This window comes from Centropristis striata, chromosome 2 (assembly GCF_030273125.1).
Source record: "Centropristis striata isolate RG_2023a ecotype Rhode Island chromosome 2, C.striata_1.0, whole genome shotgun sequence".
NCBI lineage: Eukaryota > Metazoa > Chordata > Actinopteri > Perciformes > Serranidae > Centropristis > Centropristis striata.
The window spans coordinates 22,281,389-22,306,163 of record NC_081518.1 but is presented as its reverse complement, the minus strand read 5'-3'; the positions used below and the strand labels follow the sequence as shown (position 1 = coordinate 22,306,163).

Sequence of the window (24,775 nt, the reverse complement as noted above, 5' to 3'; positions counted from 1 at the left end):
GAGATTAAGTAGTTAAAAAGGCTTTGCAATAAAAGAAAGTTTTCAGTAGGGATTTAAAAGAGGCTAGTGATGAAGCCTGTCTGACCTCAAGGGGTAGAGAGTTCCAGACTCGGGGCCCTAACAGCAAATGCCTGGTCACCCTTTGTCACCAGCCGGGATCTAGGGACCACCAGTAGAGCCCCATCCACAGATCTCAATGTACGCATTGGGACATAGGGGACCAGAAGATCAGACATATAAATAGGGGCAAGGCCATTTAAAGCTTTAAACGTGAGTAAAATCATTTTAAAATAAATTCTGAATAAAATGGGTAGCCAGTGCAAAATACCTCTACTCCACTGCATCTCAGAGGTAAATATTGTACTTTTTCCGCACCACATGTAGCTTTCGCTGCTTTTCAGATTATGTTTTTCATCCTTTTCGTGTCCAGTGAAAACCTGAGGGATGTTCCATCAACGTGGCTAAACAAACCGCGGCTTCATAGAAAAAGCCTGGTTAGGTCTAACACCAGGTTTCACTTGAGGCTAAAGCCGTAACAACTAACTGCGCAGCCCATATTAATCGATCGTGGAACAGTGACGGTCACAAAAAGAGGGGAAACACAGGCAGGTACTTTCTGAGCCGCTACCTGAGCCGCTACCTGGTGAAGTTGGGTGGATCCTTTCTCCCAAGCCACACCCATAGCGGCTCACTAGAGGGAAAAGTACCTAATGGAAACATGCCTATTGTAAACACATTCAGTGAAGTACATTGCTCCAAGCTTTCAGGGCAATACAAATCTTCTGTTGGTCTTTACAAATCTAGACTGGATGGTCTAAGAATGGCTGTCAGAACTGTCAGTGCTGAAAAAAAGTTTAAAATCATCGAACAACTAATTAAATTGTGGATTTAAAGGAACTGTGACACATAAGGATATTCTCCTCAGAGCACGTTTAAGGAGATTAAGGAACAGCTCCACCTTTAGAAATTGTTCATTCCCGTCACATTATCCTGGTGTACGTTGATAAACTGAGGTGCTCAGTGAACATGGAGGCAGCTCCTCGGGGTCAGGTAGCTCTGTTCCTGATACCACGAGTCCTTTTGTTGCTCGGTTGCTGAAGGCTCCACCTGTGTGTGTCTGCTTCCTGTTGGTTCATTAGAGGAGGACAATGAAACAATGAGAGCGCTTGTCTCTGCTAATAAAAGATACATTAATACCTCCTCTGCTGAGAGTGTTCTGCTTGAATGGCTCCAAACGCAGCATGGCGAGTGTGTGTGTTGAAGCCTGTTTTGTGTGTTTTTGTGATGTGCAAATGTGTGCCTACTGCATTATCTGAGTATTGTCCATTTCTCTGTGTGGTTTAAATGTTTTTTTTTATCTCTAAAATTGTGTTTTCACTCAAGGTGAAGCTCTGTCTGTTGTTGATGCTCCACATTTCTCCCAGATGACATTTTTTCTGTACTACTGGACTAAAATGTTTCTATTATATAAAAACTACCAAGCATTTGTAATCTTTACAATTTTTTTGACTTCTTAAATCATAACATTCCTGATTAAAAGTTTGCAAACATTGTTTTAATTGTTGTGACATGTAAATCCTCCACATGTTCTGTCAGTTTCTCCTGCCAAACAGTTTAATAAATGCAAAATGGTATCAATGCAGAAACTTGCAATGTGTTGCAATGACACAAAAGTATAAATATTTCAAATGAGATCCACCAAAGCAGGGTTTAGTCTCCAGTTAGCCAATTAAATCTAAAACAATAAAACTGTATTTATCCAAAGGGAAATTACAGTGCAGCAGCTGCAATAAAAAAAATGGAAAGAGTACACATATAAAAAATCTGAGATAACATTAAGGGGCAAATAAAAACTATACTGCATACAACATATACAGTATAACAGTATGGATCATTAAAATCTTACAGGTTAACGGTGATGGGCTGCAGTGTAGTAATAATGGGTTGCTGAACTAAAAGTCATTGTAAGAGAAGGTGGTTAAAACAATTTTTTGTTTTTGTTCCATTTTTGTTCATGTTTAGTCTCATTATTCTTCCTCTTCGTCTCTATTTTGGTTAATTTTGTAAAAATTAAAATAAGAAGCTTCAGGTGGTGATGAAAGATGAAATTGTAGGTTATAAAGGTAAAAAAGAAACACCAGTGTATGGTTTACATTTTAAGCATTAATAATAATTAATTAAACTGGAGCAGTGATTACAAATAAATTAACTGATCTGTAATGATGAAAAGTGACGTGTTACATGACGTGATGATCCTGGAAATTAGATTAATAACAAAAGTTACAATCAACCTGACGGTGGGGGGGATCAATACAGAATAGTACTGCAGTGTTTTGCATGGTAATATTGTTCATAAACGCCAAGAATTTATGTTTTATTATATAAATGATTAATATTCTAGAATAGATACTGGGAGTATCAAAATGCTCGAGACCCAGCAGACTCACAGCCAGTATTCAGAGACTGTTTCCCTTTAAATGAGCCGTCAGACTTCTTTAAGGTTGTAAAGTTACAACTGTAGGTAGAAAGTTTCACTACAGTGCTGTCATAGTCATTTCCCAGCTGCAATGATGGTGCAGAGACACAGAGAGCGCAGAAACACTGACCAATCAGAGCAGACTGGGCTTTTTCAGGAGGTGGGCTTTAGGGGACAGGTTGTTAAATGGAGTTTTGGAGTTTATTCAGGCAGATGGGATGAAAAAAAACATAAAAGTTTAAAGAAAGTAAGAAAATGAGCATGCTATGTCCCCTTCAAAGACCTTATGTTGGACTTCTATGTGGCTTTACTTATGGTTTGACACTTCATGCCTGGTTTTTCCAGGCGATCAAAGAGTTGCTGCTGTAGGCTCCTTCACTCTTTCTACAAAACAGAGATTGGATTTTTTTTCACAATTTAAAAAAACAAAACAAATTTGAGCCCTGCTGCCAACTTCCATCTAAAGTACTGGCTGTAACTCCATGTCAGTTTTTGTTTGATGATTATCGATCAAGTAAAACTGGAGATAAGGTAAATATATTTAGTATAGAAATATAGAACTAGATGTTATCCTCATTTTACCTCTTATATGTTATATGTGCGACCTGTATTCACATTTGCAACATTTAACATTTTTCATTGAGCATTATTGTGTATTGAAAGTACATTTTCTTTAATATTTTTTGGAAATAAACTCTCTCTTCCTGCAGATACAATGCTGCTCCCAGCGAGCGTTCTGATTGGCCTGCTGTGCCTGAGTCACACCGGCGGTGCGTGGGGTTTCGCCCGTCTGCTGGACGACGTGGAGCTGCGCTCGGCCTTCTCCGTCTCACGCACCAACAGCATGGAGGGCGGGCCCAAGATGACCGTGACCTTCGACACGGTTTACGTGAACATCGGCGGAGATTTCGACCCCAAAGCCGGCTTGTTCCGCTGCAGGATCACCGGGGCGTACTACTTCTCCTTCACGGTGGGGAAGTTCCCACACAAAGACCTGTCGGTGATGCTGATGAAGAACAGGAATGAAGTGCAGGCCATCGTGTACGAGGAGAACGCCGGCGAGGAGAGGAAGGTAGGTCATCTCTCCAAGCAAAGACATGAATCTACCAACAAATATCATGTGTATCAAAGCCAGTCTCTGTTTAACAGATCTCTGATGTTGTCCAAAAACTATTAAAAACACACCAGTGTTCATCACCATGAACACTTTATTTTAACTCAAACCATCCTGCTGCCATTAATACTCACTACGGCACCAAATGAGGATTACTACACCGCTAAAAATAGTCCCCAAGAAATGCACTATTTTGTATTATTTGTTAGAGGCTGCAGTATACAGTACAAGCATATTTCCAAAATGTCAAACTACAGAATTCCTTTAAAGGAAAACTTCAACTGCAAAATAAACATTGGAATATTAATTACTTACCATGTGTTACCTTGAATTCTTGAAGATTTCGTGCATATGTGTCAGTATTGTGTTGGACTGTCAGAAGCTCTCGATTCAGCTTTTAAAGTTATAATACACTTTTTAACATTTATAAAATAAGGGTGGAACTCTTAACAACAGCTAAGTTATTATTTTTTTTTATCCAGTTTAAAGAAAAGATTGTGATTCACTTTTTAGAATCTTGCCATTTTATGTATATGTTTTAACTAGAGGTGTGAACGTATCGGCTCCACGATACGATTATTTTTGTGATTTTAAGCATTTTGCGATATGGTGAGTATTGTGAAGTCAAATAAGAGAAAATTCTCAGTCTATTCATCTCACTTCAATATTTTTATTTCTCCACAATGAGAGTCAAACCCACAGACTGACCAACAAAGTATTCAGTCAAACTGAACTGAACTGATATCAAACATGTATGGACGACAACAACTGCAGCATTTTATCAAACTTTCACAAACAACAAGCTTCACTGCTCTGAATTTTTTTGAAAGAAACAAAAAAACCTAACTTTGCAGCATTATTTCGACAACTTCCCGACTCGATATCGTGACGATTCCTTAGATCTTCTAGTTTCATATGATACCAGTATCTTCAGTATATTCCTAAAAGTTAACCCACTGTGGCCTTCGAAAATAACAAAAAAAACAAAAAAAACAACTGATGGTCCACCAGCCTTTGGAACACTAAATATTGATACTTGGCAGACATGAATCAGTGTTATATTGCCATGCAAAATATCGCAATGCTATGCTGTATTGATTTTTTCCCCCACCTCTAGTTTTAACCTGATATAAAGGTTTTAGTTATTAGATGTCTGGATTTTTAACTACACAGCCCGATCTCTGGGGACAGCAAAGCCAGTTTGTTTTAGTGTTTTTAGCAAATGAACTCCAGATGTCAACTGTCTTGACGAGTGATGTAACTGTTTTCATTGTGCCATTATCTCCTGTTGCAATGCTTGTTCTACACTTACCTCTAGTTTCTGAACTTTGTGTTTTCTCAGTGAAGCACTTTGAACCTAGGTTTTGAAAATAAATTAAGCTTTACTCACCGAAAAAAACATGTTTTTTGTAATGGCTCTGCTGTGAATGAATAATTCAAAAACTGGGAAAATTCTTGATAAAATGAAGTAAATGGGAACCACATTTAACATCAAAACATTTACAAATGTAGACAAGTATCTTGTCTGCGTAAGTGTGAGACGGTTTATGCACAAGTGTTTTAAATAGTGAGATTTGAAGAAAAATGCACATGTTTGTAAGTTGTGAGCTTACCACTGGATAGATGAGATCTGTATTATACTGCAAGAGTTATGTGAGAGTTTGCAAACTGATCTTTAACAACTCTATTTACTTCAATTCATTATGAATTTTCTACTTTTACAATTCTTCTTTTACCATGAAGGCATTCAAGGAAAAAACGTTTTGTTCAAGAATTCAGGCATATAATTTATATAGAAATGGTAATTTTGCAGGCATAGTCTTCCTTTAAGCCTTTATTTTCTCAGTAAAGTAAGCCTCTGGTTCAAATAAAGGCAGAATTCTCCTCCAGGATGGAGTTTTTACCCTCTAAACAACATTATCCATCTCACACTTACGCAGACAAGATACTTGTCTATGTTTGTAAATGTTTTGATGTTAAATGTTGTTCCCATTTACTTAATTTTATCAAGAATTTTCCCAGTTTTTGAATTATTCATTCACAGCAGAGCCATAACAAAAAATGTTTTTTTCAGTGAGTAAATTTATTTTCAAAACCTAGGTTCAAAGTGCTTCACCGAGAAAATACAAAGTTCAGAAACTGGAGGTGAGTGTAGAACAAGCACTGCAACAGGAGATAATGGAACACAATGAAAACAGTTACATCGCTCGTCAAGACAGTTGACATCTGGAGTCCATTTGCTAAAAACACTAAAACAAACTGCTTTGCTGTCCCCAGAGGTCGGGCTGTGTAGTTAAATCCAGACATCTGATTACTAAAACCTTATATCAGGTTAAAACTAGAGGTGGGGGGGGAAAATTGTTACAGCATAGCATTGCGATATTTTGCATGACAATATTACATCGATTCATGGCCGCCAAGTATCAATATTCAGTATAGTCAGTAGTCAGTATAGTCAGTTTTTTTTGCTGTTTTTGTTTTTTTCGGAGGCCACAGTGGGTTAACTTTTAGGAATATACTGGAGATACTGGTATCATATGAAACTAGGTCTTCATCACGTCAAAGCTCTCCGACTGTCTCACAGAGCAGCGTGGCTCATTATGTCAGAGGGTGTGTTTGTGTTGTGGTGGGGACTGAAAGCAGAGCAGAGGGGATTACACACTGGATTCCTGTGAATGAAGAGCTGCGTGAGGTAGATGATGGGATTATGCACAGTGTCGATGTAAAACTGGGGTACTAAAGGTTGCTTCCCTCCTCAGGTGCAGAGCCAGAGCGTCATGCTGCAGCTGGAGTTCGGCGACACCGTCTGGCTGCGTCTGCACGGTGACCCTCGCTACGCCCTCTACAGCAACACCGGACACTACACCACCTTCAACGGCTACCTCGTCTACCCCGACACCTACGGCTTCCAGACGCACCACCACCAGCACCACCCGGACTCCAACTCCCAGCAGCCGCAGCAGGACAACACCCCGCTGCTGACGAGCAACCAGGCCACGGAGCACGCCAGGTCTGAGACAAGACATGCCGCGGTGGTGGTGGAGGAAGAGAAGGTGGTGCAGCAAAGGGAGGAAGAAGAGGACGAGGAGGAGGATGAGGACGAAGAGGACGACCAGAGATCCGCCTTCTCCGTGGGGCGCACCCAGAGCATCGTGGGAGTGGACCAGGTGGGCCTGCCGCAGCACCAGCCGGTCAGCTTCGACACAGCGTTCGTCAACATCGGAGAAGACTTCAACGTGACGGAGGGGGTGTTCACCTGCCGCGTCCCCGGAGCGTACTACTTCTCCTTCAACGTGGGCAAGCTGCCGCAGAAGACGCTGTCCGTCAAGCTGATGAAGAACCACCTGGAGGTGCAGGCGATGATCTACGACGACAGCCAGGGCGAGAAAGCTCTGCAGAGCCAGAGCCTGATGCTGTCGCTGAAGCCGGGCGACACCGTCTGGCTCTACTCCCACCAGAGGGATGGCTTCGGCGCCTACAGCAACCACGCCAAGTACATCACCTTCACTGGCTTCCTGGTTTACCCAGACTTCCCCAACACCACCGCCACAACCACCACCAGCCAATCATACGCAGACAAGAAGCCCTAGCTGCAGCACACTGCAGAGCGAGGGACTGAACATTGTGGGAGGAATTCATGCAAAGTGGAAAAGTCTCGGCAGCAGTTAGTGGTTGGTGTGCAGAGCGCTTGTCTCTCTGACGTCTCCCCTTCATAATTCCCTCACAAAGTCACAGGGACCTTGGACTGAGTGCACAGCTTAAAGAGAACATCTCTTCAATTTCAAGCTAATGGCTTCCCGGGAAATGACTCCATCGCACTCAAACGTGGAACCATGAATGACAGTAATGTGAACTCTAATTGAATATTTCGCTCTATAATGAAAACACAGTCGTTACCTGATTCCCTCTGTGTCAGACAGCCTCTTTTTTTTAACAGGAAAACTTTTTTTTTCAATCTCAAACCTATTTCCACCCCTAGTTTGTGTGAATAAGTGGCTAATGGGGACAACAATTTTTGAAAGTGGTCGAGTATTGAGCGGGAACGGGCTGCAAGGGCAATTGTGCACAGTCCACTAAAAGTGCTTGTTTTTGCCACTGGCAGGCTCAGATTGCTATTACTTTAAGGTGTGTTTTTTTGTCCTTTTTTCAGCTTTATGGATAGTGGTAGGGATGCATGAAAGGGCTCTGAGCCAGATTCGAACCCAGTGCCACAGATCTGTCCCAGTCTGCCAACATCATGGAAAGAACCCTACAGAGAAAGTTTTTCTTTAGCTTTTGCTTGATGCGGTGTGTTTGTTATTCTGTCCAAGTCTCACTCAAGGAGAAGTGTCTTCTAAACTCTGAACTTTGGGCAGCAGCAGCTCCAACTCTTTACAACCTCTTCCTCACAGCACCATCAGGAACATCAGTCTTCCGAGCTTCGTGGCATTGCAGCAGCTGCTCTCTTCTCTCTCCTCATCTGCTCTTTAATTTAAGCTCTTCATCTGTAAACTCTGGTTCAAATAAACACAGATTGCCACTGAATGCAAAAACTTTATCCACACGGTTAGAATCAGCTAAATATTCAGTCATGACATTAAAAATCTGTTAGCTTCACAACAAACTCTTCCCAGCACGCCTCTCTGCTAACCTCTGTCTCCCGGCAACAAGTCAAGATTTCTCCTCACCTCCTTCTCTGCCGGGTTCTTCCCATTATATTCTCAGACACTCATAATAACAATCTGAGCCTGTCAGTGACAACAACAAGCTCTTTAAGTGGACGTACATTGATGATGCACAATTGCAGTTGCAGCCTGTTTTGCAGCTCTAGTACTCTCACTCAATACTGGACCAAAAATTGTTCTCCCAAGTAGTTACTTAGAACCAAAAACATGAGGAATAAAAGGACCAAGGATGAAAAATAGCAAAGTTTTCCTTAAAGTTCATTCAAGCACCATAAGGAGTTAGAAACTGTACTTCTATGTTGAAATCTGTACATTGCAGCTCAAAATAACTCTCCTGAGTCCACTGTTAGTACTCTGTGATTGAAGCATTTTATACTCAAATAATTGCCCTGTGGGTGCAGAAGTTGGCACATATCCTCTTGTGGAAAAAAGTGAAAACAAAATGCAGATTCAGTCTGATTATCAGGCTCAAATAAAATACATTTAATGCATTTTAAGCTCTTTTTTGCATGTAGTGGAAAACAAATCTGGTGTTCTTCAGACACAAAGCTGAGGAGGTAACCACAGTTTCATTCTGTAGTGAAATGTTTCTGTAAGTGCATTTGTTCTCCTCGTCAAAGACTCGTGTTTCTGCTTGTATGTTACTTTGTGTATGTCTTTAGAGGCATGTGAATCTGATATGAACAGTGTGTTTTGTGTCAAAATGAGTCTCTCTTTTCTTCATTTTGGAGCGTTTCTCGCTCCGTTACTCGGCCGCAGAGGGAGCAGGGGACAACAGGACAAAAACTGGAAAAGAAAAAAGAAAAAGAAAAAAAAAGACTTCATATCCACCCCACGCCGACTGTTGACCACATGCCACCTCTGGGCCTGCGGGGATCCGGACCATAATTTGATTTCTAATTCTAGCAGCAGTTTAATTCATTCCATCAGATGGCGACCACTGTGGGGAAAATTGAACAGCTTCTTCTCCCAGGCCGCTGTAATATGCATGTCTGTTTAATTTCACACCGCCGGGAGAAAGATGACGCTGTTCATATTGTGATGAACCTTGACTTTATGAAATCACCCTCTCTGCTGGAGAGGCAGCGTGTGAAGTGATGCTTCGCTGTGATTGAACATTTACATTTTATTTTTTACTACAGTTAAATGGAGGTGAAGCTGTGACAAGTGAAGTTGTGATATAAACTAAGTGACACCAGTGTACTGCAGGCAGGCCGGTTTAATTCATGGAAAGTTTCAAACCCGTATAAGAAAAAGGTCAGCAAGAGAGAGCACCGATATGAGTTTTATGAATTTCTACTGCCAATTGTGTTTGCTGCTCAAAGCATTGACACATTCTCCTCAGCTCTGTGGAGCATTTCTGCATCTTTTAGCTCAATGTGTTCAATTTACAGCCAAGAATTTAAACGTTTTGGTTCAACTTTCCAGCCAAAAATACACTTGAAATCACCACAACAGACTCAGTTACAGACTAGTTGGTAAACATTTTGGAGCATTTTGGAGCTAAAGAGACAAATGTTTCCCTCAGGAGTTGGTGAGGACCAAACACAGAGCTAAAAGGAGATTGAATATTGGACTAAATTCATCTCTTGCATACAACTCAGAATTAATTGTTGCGTTTTGCAGCTTCGTGAGTAAATGAGCAACAGTTTGCTTTTGACATAAGAAAAGATCAGTGATAATACAGAAGTGTTAACAGCTTGTTCTGTTGGCTCCAAGTGACCAAAACAATCTCACTGAGGAGGGAACATCACTCTGTGGTTTACCTGCCTGCAGCTAACACACATACAGCACGCAGAACATAAACAGGCACTTTGGGCACTGGTTCCAAACTTGAGCGTCAGAATAAATCCAAGATACATCTGAAGGATGTCAAGATGAGTAATCGTATAAACAAGAAGAAGGAAAACAAATCTGTTCAGCATTTTCTTGTGTGATTATGGATATGTTCAAAAATCTCTCTTATGTCCGCACTGAAATCATGCCCCGCAGGAACAAAACGAGTTGATATTTTAATAGGCCACAAGGTAAAACAACACTGAATATAAGTCTGCTATTTGTGCTTTTATGTGAAACTTTTCATGCTGTTAACATGACAAGGACAATGGGAAATATCTTGGGGGGAAAAACAATAAATAATAGTGGCAGCCAGTGTGTGGCTACAAGTCCACCAGAGGACAGAACATGCATTATTGGCAACCCAAAATGTTTCATCTGATGGACTTTTGCTGGCATATGAGCGGTGAGCTCGGAGGCAAGCCAAACACTGTTCATCTGCATATATACACACTACCCACACTGCACTGCAACAACATAAAACTGGCTAAAATCAGCAAAGGTTCACTATAAGCTTCTACTTATCCTGAGTGGGAAATTCTGCTCACAAAAACAGTTAAAAGCAGCAAAGCTTCACTCTAACGTAAAAAAAAATGTCCACAGATGGGAAATTCAGTAAAGAAATAAGTACAAATAAACACAGAATATAAAAGAAATAATTATAATGAGAGGCATATACAACTAAAATAAGATTAGAAATAAAAATAAATACATAATTACAAGATAAAGTGACAGTGATGTGATTAATAAAAGTCTTGTTTGTAAGCAGTGGAACTGAGCAGCAAAATGCCACATTAAAATGAAGATTTCTCCTGATATATTTACTATGAAATAGAAAATACCATCACAATCGAGCTGAAAATAACCTCAGAGTGGTGAAAAGCTCACAGCGCTCTCTTTGGCACCAGGAGAAAGTGACCTCACACCTCCTCTGAAAACTAATAAGAGCGGGTGAGTTGCAGGCTGCACGCTCTCTGCAGCCGGCTCCTCTCCCTGCCGCACTGTTACTAATCGACAATTTCCTGTCCTCCACGGCTGCACTGACTTCTAAGAAAGTGACACAGTTTTGGACAATGAGATGCTAATTTTCTTTTTCCACAGTATGAAATTACACTGCGAGTGTGCCTCATTTCAGATAATAATGTATTCTGTCCCGGTGTGACCCTCAGAGGTGCTGTCTCTGTTTCCCTGAGACAGAACTGACCCACTTCACCGAGTCATGATCAGAGCTTGTTGGTGTGTGAATGTCGAGCAAAACTCATCTGAAGCACTTTGTGTGATGCATGCATGTAACTGAATTAAAAAGAAACGTTCTTATGACTGCTGAGCAGCTTCACAGGCCCCGCCGATGCCTGTTTACTGTCGATTTTTATTAAGTGAATTCTCTGTACAGTGACTGACCATATGTTGGATGTTTCTGGTCCTTCTTCCTGATAATCCTGACGGAAGATCGATCATCGTGTATTAGAAATTATGTCAAGCAGACATGAGTCAAAATGGGGATGAACATTTTTCCAAAATTCGTAAATGTGTCCCAAAAGTATGGAAGCCCATTTCCAACAGTTATAAAAAATTAAAAAAAATTTCCCTTATGAGATAAAAAGTCAAAATTATGAGATATCAAGTCATAATTATGAGATAAAAAATTCGAAATTATGAGATAAAAAGTCAAAATTGTGAGATATAAAGTCATAATTATGAGATAAAAATTAGAAATTATGAGATACAAAGTCATAATTATGAGATAAAAAGTCATAATTATGAGATAAAAAGTCAAAATTATGAGATACAAAGTCATAATTATGAGATAAAAAGTCTTAATTATGAGATACAAAGTCATAATTGCCTTTTTTCATCATTTAAACTTTTATCTCATAATTATGAATTAATGTGGACAGGGGTAAAAAGGCAAGTTTTCATTTTTATTTTTATAACTGGCGGAAATGGGCTTCCATACAAAAGCACAAATACAACCATGATGAAAAAATGAATAAACTAAAAAGAAAAAGAAAAAGAAAAAGAAAAGCACAGAAACAGAAAAAGAAAACATTTTGGCCCGTGTCTGGTTTCCAGTAGTCCGGCTCATGTTGACTCTTTGAAATGTTTTCAGTATTTCTTACATGTAAAATGAATGCTTCAATGAAAATGTTTGACAAAATAAAAAAAAATAGGAAATGTTCAGCTTGAACTCTTCTTGCACCCGTGATGTAAACTCAGATAACAGTAGCAGCTCTGACAGAGATTTCATCTTTATTATTGACTTTATATTGTGTCCTGCAGCGCCACCTGCTGGGTGACTACAGGATGTCTGCATGGCAGCAAATTATTAATTCAGACTTTCATAATCAAAGTTTACTTATTTACTTATAGTCAGCCTGCAGTAGAAAAACAGCCCCGTGATGTGCATCATGAAGAATTATATAAAAACATGTATAAAGAAAATAATACAGAAACCAATATATTTGGGGAAATAAAAAGGCCGGAAATGCAAAGGAGAAAAAATAAATAAATAAATATATACACACACACACACACACACACACACATAATAACAAATAATAATACAATACAATTAAGTAATAAATACTAAAAAATAATTAAATAAAAAATATCGATAATACATTTGAAAATACATGAAAATGTAAATAAGACTAGGCCTGCAAGGACTGAACGGGACCGAGCAGAGTGGAGCCGTCGGGGGAGGCCACGTTGGGCGCGGCGCTCTGGGCTCAGCCCCTATGCGTACCGAATGGCGTATCTCCTACCACTGTGCTCAGGGTAGGTGTAAAACATGTTACTTCCTTTTGCCAGCAGGGGGCGCTATGACTGTGTGTCAATATAGACACGTGGGTGTGTTCCGGGCTGGACCCTTATCACATGTGTGAAATGTGGGACAGATTGGACAATGTATGGTCAATTTATCCAGTCTGGTGTTAGATGGCAAGTTGTGGGTTAGGGTTGTGGATCTTCGGGAGGAGGTAGAAAAGGCGGGGCCTAGGCTCATCCGGACCGTCCAGGTATTGTTTATGTTTATGATTTATGTATTTTTTGTGGTATAATGTGGAGGTGATTTTACTGATCATAATTTGTGTTTCTGGTTGTAAAGACTGTGTTATTTACATTTACATTTAGTCATTTAGCAGACGCTTTTATCCAAAGCGACTTACAGGAAGAGTAAAAACAATCAAGGTATAGTGCAATAAGAGCTATTAGTGCATCAATAAGTGCTAGTGACAATTCTTTGAGGAGTAGAATTATCGTGTGGAGCTAGGAGAGAAGATGCTCTCTGAAGAGATGGGTCTTCAGGAGTTTTTTAAAGGTAGAGAGGGACGCCCCTGCTCTGGTAGGAACTGGTAGTGTGTTCCACCAGCGGGGAACAAGAAGTGCAAAGAGTCTGGATTGCCTTGGACCAACGGGGGGTAGAGCCAGGCGCCGTTCATTGGAAGAGCGCAACGGTCTTGAGGTAGCATATGTCTGAATCAGGGCGTTCAGGTAGGTAGGAGCAGTACCAGAGACAACTTTGTAGGCCAGCATTAGAGATTTGAATTTGATGCGGGCTGCAACAGGTAGCCAGTGGAGCTCAATGAGCAGCGGTGTGACATGTGACCTTTTTGGCTGGTTGTAGACCAGGCGCGCCGCCGCGTTCTGGATCATCTGAAGCGGTTTTACTGTGCAGGCTGGCAGGCCTGTCAGGAGGGCATTACAGTAGTCAAGTTTTGAGATGACAACAGCTTGTGTCAGGACTTGAGTGGCATGTTGAGTTAGGTAAGGTCTGATTTTTCTGATGTTGTAAAGTGCAAAGCGGCAAGACCGGGCAACTGAGGCGACATGACTGGAAAAGGTGAGTTGGTCATCAATCATCAACCCTACGTTTTGCACCACCTTGGTGGGTGCAAGACACAGGGAGTCAATCTTGATGTTGATGTTGTGGTGTATTGTGGGTTTAGCAGGGAGGACCAGCAGTTCAGTTTTTGAAAGGTTCAGCTGGAGGTGATGTGCCTTCATCCAAGTGGCAATGTCAGAGAGGCAGTCAGAGACCCGTGCAGAGACCGATGGGTCATCAGGAGGAAATGACAGATAGAGCTGAGTGTCATCTGCATAGCAGTGATAGGAAAAGCCATGTGAGCGGATAACCTGACCCAGAGAGGTGGTGTAGATAGCGAATAGCAGGGGTCCCAGCACTGAGCCCTGGGGAACCCCTGTGGTGAGGCAAGACAAAGTAGACAACTGTCCATGCAAGGATACACTGAATGAGCGTCCTTTGAGGTAGGAATCGAACCAGGACAGAGCCAAGCCAGAGATGCCCATTTTAGAGAGAGTAGAGAGGAGGATGCGATGGTTAACTGTGTCAAATGCAGCTGACAAGTCAAGTAGAATGAGAACTGAGGACTTTGCTGCTGTTCTTGCTTCTTTTAAGGCTTCTGTCACAGACAGCAGAGCAGTTTCAGTTGAGTGACCGCTTTTGAAACCAGATTGATTTAGATCAAGAAGATTGTTCTGTAGGAGGAATTCTGAAAGTTGCTTAGCAACCGCCCGTTCAATAGTTTTGGATAAGAATGGAAGAAGTGAGACAGGACGATAGTTCTCGACTTCAGCAGGGTTGAGAGAGGGTTTCTTGAGAAAAGGTGTTACCCGAGCTGCTTTGAATGCAGTGGGAAAAGTGCCGGAGGACAGTGAGGCGTTAATCACATGTGTGACAGCTGGCGTGATGGTTGGGCTTGTTTGGGATTGTTGGTGTTATTTAACACCAGAATGGATAACTTGACCATACATTGTCCAATCTGTCACAAATGTCACACACGTGATTAGGGTCTAACACCTACATGTCAATATTGACACACAGTCATAGCGCCCCCTGCTGGCAACAGCAACTAACATGTTTTACACCTAGCCCAAGCAGTAGGCTTCACGTAGAGACACGCAATTTGGTACACATATGAATCATGTGGAGACGCACCAAAAAGCCTCTTGGAGCCATACCTCAAACCCAACTGGAAGTCCGCCATCTTGGTTTGAATATCGCAATATTCAGCGTTTTTTGCCATTTCTAGCTCGCATACTTTAATGAACTCCTCATACAGATTTTACGCGAGCAACTTCAAACTTCGTCAGTACCGTCACAAGGCCTTTGGGATCAAAAGTTATTCAAAGCTTTACCGACGGTCACACTATGTGGGCGTGGCATGCCGCCAAAATATGCCATAAAACACGAGATCCTTATAACGTTCCCATTCTTTGTCCCAACTGGTCCAAACTTGTCAAGCTTCATCAGAGTCCAGCCCTTAACACTTCTAAATCATAATATTTCATAAAGCCCCGCCCCTTATGCTTTATCCACGCCCCCTTTCATAAAATGACCATGTTGCATACTTTACATAACTCCTCCAACAGATTTAATCCCATTGACTTCAAACCGGTCAGTAGCATCAAAAGGCCTTTGGGATCAAAAGTTGTATAAATCTTTACCGACAGTCACACTATGTGGCATGACGCCAAAATATGGCGTCTCGCCATAAAACACGAGCGCGTCATAACTTTTCCATACTTTATCCCATCTGCTCCAAACTTCTCATGCTTCATCAGAGTCCAGCCCTTAACACTTCTAAATCATAATATTTCATAAAGCCCCGCCCCTTATGCTATATCCACACCCCCTTTCATTAAATGACCACATTTCATATTTTAATGAACTCCTCCTACAGATTTAACCTGATTGACTTCAAAGTTGGTCAGTACCATCACAAGGCCTTTGGGATCTAAAGCTATTCAAATCTTTACCGACAGTCACACTATGTGGGCGTGGCATGGCGCCAAAATATGGCATCTCATCATAAAACACGAGATCGTTATAACTTCTCCATTCTTTGTCCGATCTGCTCCAAACTTCTCATGCTTCATCAGAGTCCAGCCCTTAACACTTCTAAATCATAATATTTCATAAAGCCCCGCCCCTTATGCTATATCCACGCCCCCTTTCATTAAATGACCACATTTCATATTTTAATGAACTCCTCCTACAGATTTAACCTGATTGACTTCAAACTTGGTCAGAACCATCACAAGGCCTTTGGGATCAAAAGTAATCAAAAGCTTTACTGACCGTCCCACTATGTGGGCGTGGCATGGCGCCAAAATATGGCATCTCGTCATAAAACACGAGATCGTTATAACTTCTCCATTCTTTGTCCGATCTGCTCCAAACTTCTCATGCTTCATCAGAGTCCAGCCCTTAACACTTCTAAATCATAATAATTCATAAAGCTCTGCCCCTTATGCTATACCCACGCCCACTTTCATTAAATTACCACATTTCATATTTTAATGAACTCCTCCTACAGATTTAACCTGATTGACTTCAAACTTGGTCAGAACCATCACAAGGCCTTTGGGATCAAAAGTAATCAAAAGCTTTACTGACCGTCCCACTATGTGGGCGTGGCATGGCGGCAAATTATGCCGTCTCGCCACAACACACGAGACTGTATAACTTGACCATACATTGTCCAATCCGTCCCAAATTTCTCATACGTGATGAGGGTCCAGCCCTGAACACACACACATATCAATATTGACACAGTCAGAGCGCCCCCCGCTGGCAACAGGTAGTCACATGTTTTATACTTAGCCCTAGCAGTAGGCTTCACGTAGAGACACGAAATTTGGTACACACATGAATCATGTGGAGACGCACCAAAAAGCCTCTTGGACCCATACCTCAAACCCAACAGGAAGTCAGCCATCTTCAATCCAATCCAGCCTTTTCCGTCATTTCCAGGCCCCATACTTTAACAAACTCCTCCTACAGATTTCATCCGATCAACTTCAGACTAGGTCACTACCATCACAAGGTCTTTGGGGTAAAAAGTTGTATATATCTTAACCGACGGTCAAAATTAAGCTAAATGACAACTGGACACCTCGGCGGGTGAAACAAACATTAAAAAGTAACCATCACTTCTTCAGCAGCAGAATAAAACTTCACCAGAGTGACACAGAGCTGTAAACTTTTAGAAAAGCTGTGATGTCATTTCAAGCTTTCCCAGCACCTGACAGCTGCAGAAAATACATTTTATATATTTATTTCAATTAAACTCATTGAATTAGATGTAATGTGCCATAATCAACATTTATGTTCAGTGTTCTACAGAAGAGTGAGAAATTAAAACAAAGTTTCCTCTTAAAAAAACCTTGAAAATGTCTCAAATGTCTTGCAAAAAACACCGGCTCCACAAAAACTCTTTTGAGGTTGGTTTTATTAGTATTTTTATTTACATAAGTATTTCAGGTGGGTTTCTTCAGGGTGGTTTGACTCCCAAAATGACACTAGCAGACAGAACATGTTGATGAGACAGAGAGGATCATTTCTTCTCAGGAGCAGCGTCTCCAGCCTCCAGTTTGGGTGCCGCCTCTTTGGGCTCTCTGTAGGCGGGGAACACCTCCCAGGGTGTGTTCAGGTCAAACTTCCTGAACTCCTGTGACAGCTCGACAGGCTCCGCCACCACACGCTTCAACTCATCATCATAACGCACCTGCACAGGGAAACAAGTCCATGCCATTTGAATAAAGGTTTGCATTTTATCTAAATGTCAGGCAGCATTTTAGTTGCCAGCTGATTCATATCAGGGACTAAAAACTGTCACATATTGGTGGAAAATATGAAAACAAAACTACATGCGAAGCATTCGTTGCAGAGACATCCTGATTAAAGTATGAATTTTTAAGTACAGCTTTTTTAGGTACCTTAACCGAATATTTCCAAGACTCTTAAAGCCTTTCATCATTATATTTTTACTATAAATACATCAGTAAAAAATAAAATTAAAATAATTTTATTTTAACCTACAGTAATCAATACATATTAACACTTTGTATATATCTGTTTAAATGAACAACCAGTAACAAACAGTCATGGAAAAATGATTAGACCACCTTTATTTTCTTAAATTTCTTGTTCATTTTAATGCCTGGTACAACTAAAGGTACATTTGTTTGGACAAATATAATAACAAAAATAGCTCATAAGAGTTTAATTTAAGAGCTGATATCTAGACATTTTCCATGGTTTTCTTGATAATGATTTTGGTTATTATTATTAAAATGAACAAGAAATTGGAGAAAACAAGGGTGGTCTAATCATTTTTCCATGACTGTATATATATATATATATATATACATATACATATACACACACACACCAGAATCATTTCAAATACTAAAAGATTTTCTGTTTACATGAGTGATGGTATAGATGCAACACCAGATTATGTTGAAAATGGCATTTTTTATACTATATTCAAATTCAACTATATCCCTAAACTTGAAAATGTAACTGTTAAAATTAAGCATTTTCTAAACTTTCCAGACTTATTATGAACCCTGAGAAAGACTTGATCATTGGACAGTGGTATGCATTTGGGTAATTGGAATAAATTAATATCCATTTCAAGAGAATCTACTCATTTTCAGGAAATAACTATTTTATTTTATCAGCTAAACACATATTCATGTACCTATTATACCTATGTATGCCATTTGTTTTTCCATTTTTATGCAATTCATTTCATGTGCAACATTCTCCATGCAATGGTGCATCTTCAACTGTTGACTACATTGTATATAATGTTTATAAATTATATTTTCCTTTTGTTTAATGTGTTAATACTTTTTGTATTTCTATACGTCTAAATTGTTAATTCTTTTTATATTTCTACTTGTTCAAATTGTAAATACTTTTATTTTTACTTGTTTAATTACTAAGACCCTTCTTATATTTCTAGATTAAACTGCTTGTTTACTATTTATTGTTACTTTTATTGAAGCTCCTCTCTATCTTGCTATCCACTTTGCTTCTGTAACACTGGAAATTTCCCCGTTGTGGCACTAATAAAGAAAAATCTTATCTTGTTTTGTTGTTTTCATTGTCTTCAATTTTTTTCACCTGTCATGTTAATATCGTGGTCATGTGACAGGTAAGGTCTGTTTTAAAGCCCTGAAGAAGACCTGGTGGTCAAAACATGTTGGCTGTTTTAACTGAATTGAACCCTAGAATTAAGGCTTTTTAATATTTAATATTTCCTTCCTCATTTGATTTTATTGTATTTTGGAAAACTTAAAATAATAATTTGTACACATGCTGTATCCTCACAAAGACAAATATGAGTTTGGGTTAATTCATAATTGGCTCAAATGAATAATTCATTCTTTCAAGGAAACCAATTTAATTTCAGGAAGTGTTTAGGCCATAATTTATTCTTTCTCAGCACAAACTATCACAGATGTTTAAGGCTTGAGGGAACCCTGGATTATTTATCAAGAGCTCAATAAATAAATTAATGGAAATCTGAGGATCCAGCAGAGTTCGAGGGTTTAACAGCTTCCATCCTGCCCACAACTGGAATAAATGAATCAGTCGTGGATGAAGCTGATGACTCAGGCAGAACTCACCTCTACGTATCCTGAGAGAGGGAAGTCCTTCCTGAAGGGGTGACCCTCGAAGCCGTAGTCTGTCAGAATACGTCTCAGGTCTGGGTGGTTGGAAAAAAACACGCCGAACATGTCCCATATCTGCAGAAACACACACACAGACACACATTTTTACTCTCAGCGTGTCTGAAAGTCAGCGATATTAAATAAACATTGTAATGACTCTCCAGCTGGTGACTCACCTCCCTCTCGTACCAGTTGGCGGCCTTATGGACCGGGACCGAAGAGTCCAGCGGTGTCAACTCGTCTGTGTAAGTCTTCAAGCGGATACGAGAGTTGTAGCGCAGCGACAGCAGGTTGTACACAATCTGTGGAACAGCACACAAACACATTATCACCAATTCCAACAATAAAATAATTACTCTTAGAGGAGAATTCGATTTAAATGGTCTTTGCTAGATAGATGTTGTTGTTATTTATGAAGTATTTGTATTGTACATGGACATCAAAACAATGGAGGATGGAAGCAGCCAAAATACAATTCAAATGAATAAATAAATGTCTCAAAAAATGAATGTGTCATTAAACGTACAAAAATGAAGTAGATATCAATTTATGTGACATAAATTGATGTCTGTTTTAATTTGCTTCTGTATTACATTTATAAATAACAATAATATAATAACATGTATGTATTTATTTAATGGTATTTGTTGTTTTTTTAGTATTTATGTTGCATTTATTTTAAATCTATTCTTAATTGTATTTATCATTATAAAATGTATGTCACATTTTACAAATGCATTTCTTCATTTGTTTTGGTAAATTTAATGACATATCTGTTTACTTATTAAGGACCAGAGCCATCAATAACATCACCGAGGCGGCTGAGAAAGTCTCAAGATGGCTCTGGATTCAGAGAGAAGGTCCATGGGGACAACGAATGCCACCTGAAAACACACTGATCAACAGTGGTGGGGTCGCCTGGAAGAGGGTGTATGATGTTGATAGACCCGAAACACCTGAGGACACCAGGTTACATCACTGATGATGTGTTCAGGTGCATCAGAAGATGTATTCAAAAACAGACATTTATTTATTTATTTCACTTTGGTGACTTCAGTCCAAAAAGTTTGAGCTTTATTACGCAGGTAGGAAATGTGGTAGCAGTTTTATCAGTCTTACGGTTCACTATAATGATGTGTTTGAAGTAGTGTGTGTTAGTGTGTTTGTGTGTCAGCTACCTCAAAGCGGTTCTGTCGTGACGGGACATCGACAGCAGTCAGATCGATCATGTTCCTGAACTGGGCGTTGGTGTGGTCCCTCAGGAAGGTCAGCACAGGGATCACTCCGTCAGGATGGATCATCAACTCCAGCTCGTTAAAACAGGTCACCTACACACACACACACACACACACACTTTCAAGCCATCTGTATATTTTTTAAATCTAAATACAGTCTTTTGAGTAAGCCAAGTTTAAACTGTTATTTCAATATTAGAGGTCTACTCATGCATTTTTGATAGATTACACTCATCCTTTGTGCATAGCAACTACTGTCACCTGGAGGATTCCCTTCTGCTGCACCAGTACCTAATCTGACACCAGCCTGCCTGTTTTCATGCAATTTCCTCCAATTATTTGCACAGCAGCTTTGCTGTTATAGAGCATATTTACAAAATCAGAAACAACACTATTGCCATCTTGGCTGATTTAAATATATAAAAGGCAGCACATTATGACTTTAATGCTTGAACACAAACAGCACATTTGAAGTCTATAGGTCATTAACAGGACATCTTAGACATGCTGCCAGTTTAAGTCAAGTCAAGTCAAGTCAATTTTATTTATACAGCCCAAAATCACCCTCTGTCCTTAGACCCTCACATAGGGATAAACTCCTTAAAAAACCCTTTTACCAGGGGGAAAAAAGAAAGCTCAGGGAGAACAACGGAGGAGGGATCCCCCTCCCAGGACGGACTCCATTTGCTATTTATAAGTCCGGTAAGATGACATTCAGTATTTATGCATCTAGAGAATGCAGCTTTTACAAATACATTTGAATTTAATGGAATTGAATTCAAGCAGTACAAGCAGAGGAAGAACTCCGAGGCTGATATGAACTGACCTGGGCCTGCTGGATATATTTGGGCATAATCTCAGCCACATACTCCCCAAACGCTGCCAGCTGGTTGTGAGTGACGGCATCCTTTGGCCTGACAGTCGCTGCATGAAAGACAGAGGAGACGAGAGGTTAAGAACAAGAGAACAATGCATCACTGTCCTGTACTCACACCACATCATTTACATGCAAACCAGGCTGCAGCAAGACATTGTGCATCATGTGTGACATCTCTGGTTTCATGTAAAAACTCTTCTGTGGTCAACATTTTATCAGTTTAGCTCTAGCTAATATGCATTATTACACCTCATTCACAGAGCTCAGCAAGCACTCGTTATTTTGAAGGTCTGTTGATTAGGATTTGCACTTAGTGAGATAAGAGCCAAATTTAACAGATTTTCTTTTACGATTTAATGACTATTCCAAATTTTTTTTTTTTAAAGACCCTTACCTATTATAAGTTTTGGAAAACTCTTAATGATGGCAGGGCTGGTGTATTGTATTGCATTACATTGTACAGGTGTACCTCACAAAGGGTCCAATGTGTGTATTTTGATGCATATACTTTAGTACTTTTACTTGCACAAGATTTTGAGTGGAGGAATTTTACGTAGTATTTCTACACTGTAGAATCTTTTTTTTTTTTTTTAAGTGAAAGATCTGACGACTTCTTCCACCTTTGATCTCATGCAGAATCTGTCAATTTACGGCTTTCAAAAATGCATCAATAATAATAATAATCCAACAACATGTTTAGAATATATAAAACAATCTGAGTGGGGCCATTCTGCAAAACGAGTACTTTTACTTTTGATACTTCAGGTGCATTTTGATGTTGCTACTTTTGTTCTTTTACTTCATTAAGTTTTCAATGCAGGACTTTAACTTGTAGTGGAGTCATGGCAAAGTGTGGTATGAGTACTTTTACTTAAGTAATTGATCTGAATGCTTTTTCCACCACTGATTATTATAATTATTATTGTGTACTCACGGCTGTTCTCGGAGCTGGAGCTCTGCAGTCTGGTCTGCTGCTGGAGGAGACACGAAGTCCTTGCAACTGGAACAAATAAAAGAGGAGGAAGTTGTCAATATCTATCTATCTATCTATATATATATATATATTAACAGACACTGAGGAGTGAACCAGCAGGGCTGCGGAGGAGCTGGAACAACACGAGCATCACGACAAGAGTGTCACTCATGACACTTGTTTAGGATCGTTCATGTTGCTTTATCCGTCACATTAAGTCAAATGTTCCCGTTAAGCTAAATGTTCATGGTTGTTATTCAACTCGGTGCAGGCTAACGTTAGCATTAGCTAGCTCGAAGGTCAAACCTGACACATTTGACGCTTTAAAATGAAACAGTGTTGTTTTCAGTGACAGGTAAAGGCACAGAGGACTTGGAGGATTGCTGCAGCAAACACGGTGTGTAAAATAATGTCAGTTTCGAGAGAACTTACGATTGTAACTCCTTCCAAGACCTCCGCGGACAAACCGCACCAACGAAGCCGCCATGTTTGTTCTCCAGTCGTTTGTCTTGGGGCGGAGAGGAGACAGTTAGCGGGCTGTCGCCTCCTAATGGGCCGGAGGAGAAGCGCTCTCTGCGGGGAGACACAAGGTGTTAACAGGGTAGTCAAAAAATAGTAAAAATACATCATAACATCAATAAAAAATAAATCAATATGGAGGACAGAAATTGCCTAAATCATAAATAAATACATCAATTAATAAGCCATTAAATGTACCAAAAATAATTATTAAAAACGTAGGCATTAACTAATTGCTAGATTTACATATTTATTAATTTAGAAACGAGCATAATGTATTTTAAAATTATAACTAGAAAATTTCCTCTGGGGAAATTCTGAAAGGGCCACTATGATGAGATTCTTCAGAGATTTCAAACTATGCCCTTTAACCTCAAAATATATGTGTGTGTGTGTGTGTGTGTGTGTGTGTGTGTAATTAAAATCACATAAAGTTACCTGTGTGTGTGTGTGTGTGTGTGTGTGTGTTTGAAGCATGTGCATGCATGTGTGAGGAGTGTGCGTGCTTACGCGCATGTGTGTGTGTGTGTGTATCTGTAACTGTAATCACATCAAAGATCAAAGGCAATCAGATCAAAGCAATCAACAGAATTAACTGACATCACCTGTTAATGAAAGAGTGACAGCAGCCAGAGGTGGACTGGAATTTCTGGCCTTGAACAGAAAGCATTTTTGGCAAAACCATAATACCTATCATTGATCCGACTTCCCTTTGAGCGTCCCGAGTTCTTCCTGAACGTCTACATATGGTTTTTTTTAAGAAAAATGAAAAAATAGCTTTGTTAGAGCGATCTAAAAAAACTGTTACACCTCCCTTCTTTTAGAAATCTCCCTGCGTTTTTAATATGGGAGCCAATGAGCTGTTGGTGCGTGTTGGTGGAGCATCTATGCGTCTTTCGCCCAAACTATAACTCTGACAGCTTTACCAGAGGATTGTGAGGGAGAAGACAAATTTTCTCACGTTTCTATGTATAAATTATTTCTGTAGAGTGGAATTTGCGGCCTGGAGCGCAGTTTTCAAATTTATTTTTTCCTCTCCCTCTACACTCTGGCGATGATGTCACACACTGTGACACGAACATTCTGTGCAATACACACCCATTATAATCTCAGAATTTCTCCAAAAATGATCATGGTCATTGAACAGGGATTGATAAAAAACTATATGACCTATTGAAACTTGGATTAATACACCGATACACAAGACTTGTGTCTACTGTTTAAAGTTTAAATGGAGTCTCTAGGTGAAATTATGCCGGAGAAGTAGACGTTTAAAAATCTCTAATTATTGTTCTTTTTCGCTCATTTTTTGTCGGCTGTCCCATTCATTTCAATGCAAAATTTTGGGCAGTTTTTCGCCCAAATTCGTTTTCTGTAGAGAAAAGTAATAGCACACCGATCCCGATCAAACCGCACGTTTTGATATATAATTTGTCCTGCAACTCTTCAAGTTGTAGGACTAGTAGCGGGACGAAATTGCATCCGGAAGAGGAAGAAGAAAAAATCCACAGTATAACAGTAGTGCTCGGGGTAGTGCTGTATGGGACCAGTGCTCGTTGCGATTGCCTTGAGGCCCTAATAAATACAAAATG

At 39.9% G+C, this 24,775-nt stretch overlaps 2 protein-coding genes across 2 annotated transcripts in view; one reads left to right on the top strand and one right to left on the bottom strand.

Moving 5' to 3' along the window:
- Window positions 1-9,116, top strand: part of c1qtnf4 (C1q and TNF related 4) — a 54,305-nt gene extending 45,189 nt beyond the window's left edge. Inside the window, 4 exon segments of the mRNA XM_059349013.1 lie at window positions 3,187-3,548; window positions 6,350-6,499; window positions 6,502-6,540; window positions 6,707-9,116. Of these exon segments, the coding sequence (XP_059204996.1) occupies window positions 3,192-3,548; window positions 6,350-6,499; window positions 6,502-6,540; window positions 6,707-7,180 (1,020 nt within the window). The 5' untranslated portion in view covers window positions 3,187-3,191 and the 3' untranslated portion in view covers window positions 7,181-9,116.
- Window positions 9,117-17,326: 8,210 nt separating this feature from the next.
- ndufs3 (NADH:ubiquinone oxidoreductase core subunit S3) lies at window positions 17,327-23,233 on the bottom strand. Its single transcript, XM_059345876.1, has 7 exons — window positions 23,097-23,233; window positions 22,626-22,691; window positions 21,641-21,738; window positions 20,758-20,907; window positions 19,756-19,881; window positions 19,535-19,654; window positions 17,327-17,619 (listed from the first exon to the last, which is right to left on the bottom strand). Exons 1-7 carry the CDS (start codon window positions 23,149-23,151, stop codon window positions 17,449-17,451), a joined length of 786 nt encoding a protein of 261 aa, XP_059201859.1. The 5' UTR covers window positions 23,152-23,233; the 3' UTR covers window positions 17,327-17,448.
- Window positions 23,234-24,775: the final 1,542 nt, after the last annotated feature.